The sequence below is a fragment of the Pyxicephalus adspersus genome, chromosome 5, assembly GCF_032062135.1.
Source record: "Pyxicephalus adspersus chromosome 5, UCB_Pads_2.0, whole genome shotgun sequence".
Lineage (NCBI taxonomy): Eukaryota > Metazoa > Chordata > Amphibia > Anura > Pyxicephalidae > Pyxicephalus > Pyxicephalus adspersus.
The window spans coordinates 129,326,912-129,328,693 of NC_092862.1; the positions used below are offsets into that span (position 1 = coordinate 129,326,912).

Genomic DNA, 1,782 nt, shown 5'->3' on the forward strand with positions numbered 1-1,782 from the left:
AGCAGGGAAGCCCTGTTCGTATCTAGGAGTCGTCTGTATGTCGGATGTCCTTAACTCGGGAATTACATGTACTACAAAACACCCCCTCTATTGTTCCCACTTTGCTATTGCAAGCTCATCTTTTTTTTCCCAGAGCAGCCAATAGGCAGTCATCATTTTCAAATGGGCATATTGGCAGTTATTATATAGATGGCACAGTCAGTGGGGTAAATTTTAAAGCAGAACTAAACCTAGAATTAAAAATATTGCAACGAAGCAGGTCCAATGTTGGAGAAGTGACAGGTGATGTCCCTCCTGCAGTAAAATACCATCACCTGCCTCATTACAATGTTTGTATTGCATTCACCTGCCCTTTCTTCAGCCAATCCTCTTCCTGGAGTCATATCTTTGGCCATCTTAATTGGCTGGGTTGCGGTAACAGGTGCCTAGGCATTAATTTGGTCCTGACAGCCGCAGGGGAAGCTGGGATGTGTTGGTTATCCCATCATGCTATGCTGATATGCGCATGCATGGTCTTTGACAAATAAAGACAGCGATCAGGCAGGTGAGTATCTTTTATTACAGAAGGTATATCGCCTGTCCTGCATTAAAGCCCGGCCTGATCACTCATTTTTTATTTAAGTGGAAGTAAACTCCATCTAATAAAACAGGCTGGCATGTGCAGGAATTACATCCTAACCTGGCCAAAATCTAATATATCACCTTATATGAATATATAAATGGTCCATATAGAGAACTCTCTTCCCAATTATTCACTTTAAGGTCATTACAAAGAACAAGAGGGCACTCTTTGAGTAAAAGTTGAACCAGGGTTTATATGTTTTTTTTGTCTTCCTCTGGATTAACTATGTCTGTGGGGTTTTTATTTCATACACACAGCCCGTACTGTTCGATGGAGGGGGGATTTGCTTGTCTTCATTGACCTGCATAACAATTGCTCCCAATAGGGTTGTTCATTGATGTGTCATGATGGATGGATGAACGTTAGGTGACCTCTGTACACATGTCAAATTTTTGCCCAAAATAAGCACGATGGTATGTGTGTATGACGATTATATGATATGTGTGTATGTACCCTATGTGGGCTCCGTGCTATCTAATATCCTTCTATATTTTTGCAGCATTTTGATCTCAGGTTTACCTTTTGACCCATACCAGCATTAATATGGCTGAAACAAAACCACTTCACCAAAAAAGATTTGAAGCCGCTGTGAACGTGATCCAAAGCTTGCCCAAAAATGGTAAGAATCGTTATGTTCTATTTATTGATGAATTAAGAAAAGGGGTGGATTTCTAAAAAGAGTAGAAGAAAAAGTTTTCACATGTTGATAGCTTGCACACTGAATAACAATACTAGAGAACTGTCTCAGTTCAGTTTTAGACATGTGTTCACTTTAAGATTTAAAGGGGAGCCATGCCAAGAACTTTTAGAACCTGCACTACCAAAATAATTGGTAGGAAAGGGTTCAATGAGATGCCTAATGCTAAACATTACAAGAAGTGTCTGTGCCAGTCATGCTAAGGATTCACATCAATGGCCATCACAGTCATCTGGGGCACACAGCAGAGGTATTGGATGCTCTTTGCATTCTGTGTCCACCTGAGGTCATCAATTCAGTATGAATACAACAGAGATATGTCTACATTAACTTCCCAACCGTTAAGCCCGTACTTTTCCGTGCAAAAAAAAGTTGCAATTATCGTTAACCCCATACTTTTCTCACTATATTAAAATCTCACCTGGTCCCGCTGTGCTCATCCAGTGTCGGGTCCGTGTTCCAG

General features: G+C 40.7%; 1 protein-coding gene across 1 annotated transcript in view; it reads left to right on the forward strand.

The window, feature by feature from the left end:
* ACBD5 (acyl-CoA binding domain containing 5) overlaps positions 1-1,782 on the forward strand; it is a 16,490-nt gene that overhangs the window by 1,436 nt on the left and 13,272 nt on the right. Inside the window, exon 2 of the mRNA XM_072413404.1 lies at positions 1,122-1,241. Coding sequence (XP_072269505.1) covers positions 1,166-1,241 — 76 coding nt within the window. The 5' untranslated portion in view covers positions 1,122-1,165. The remainder of the gene's footprint in view (positions 1-1,121; positions 1,242-1,782) is intronic.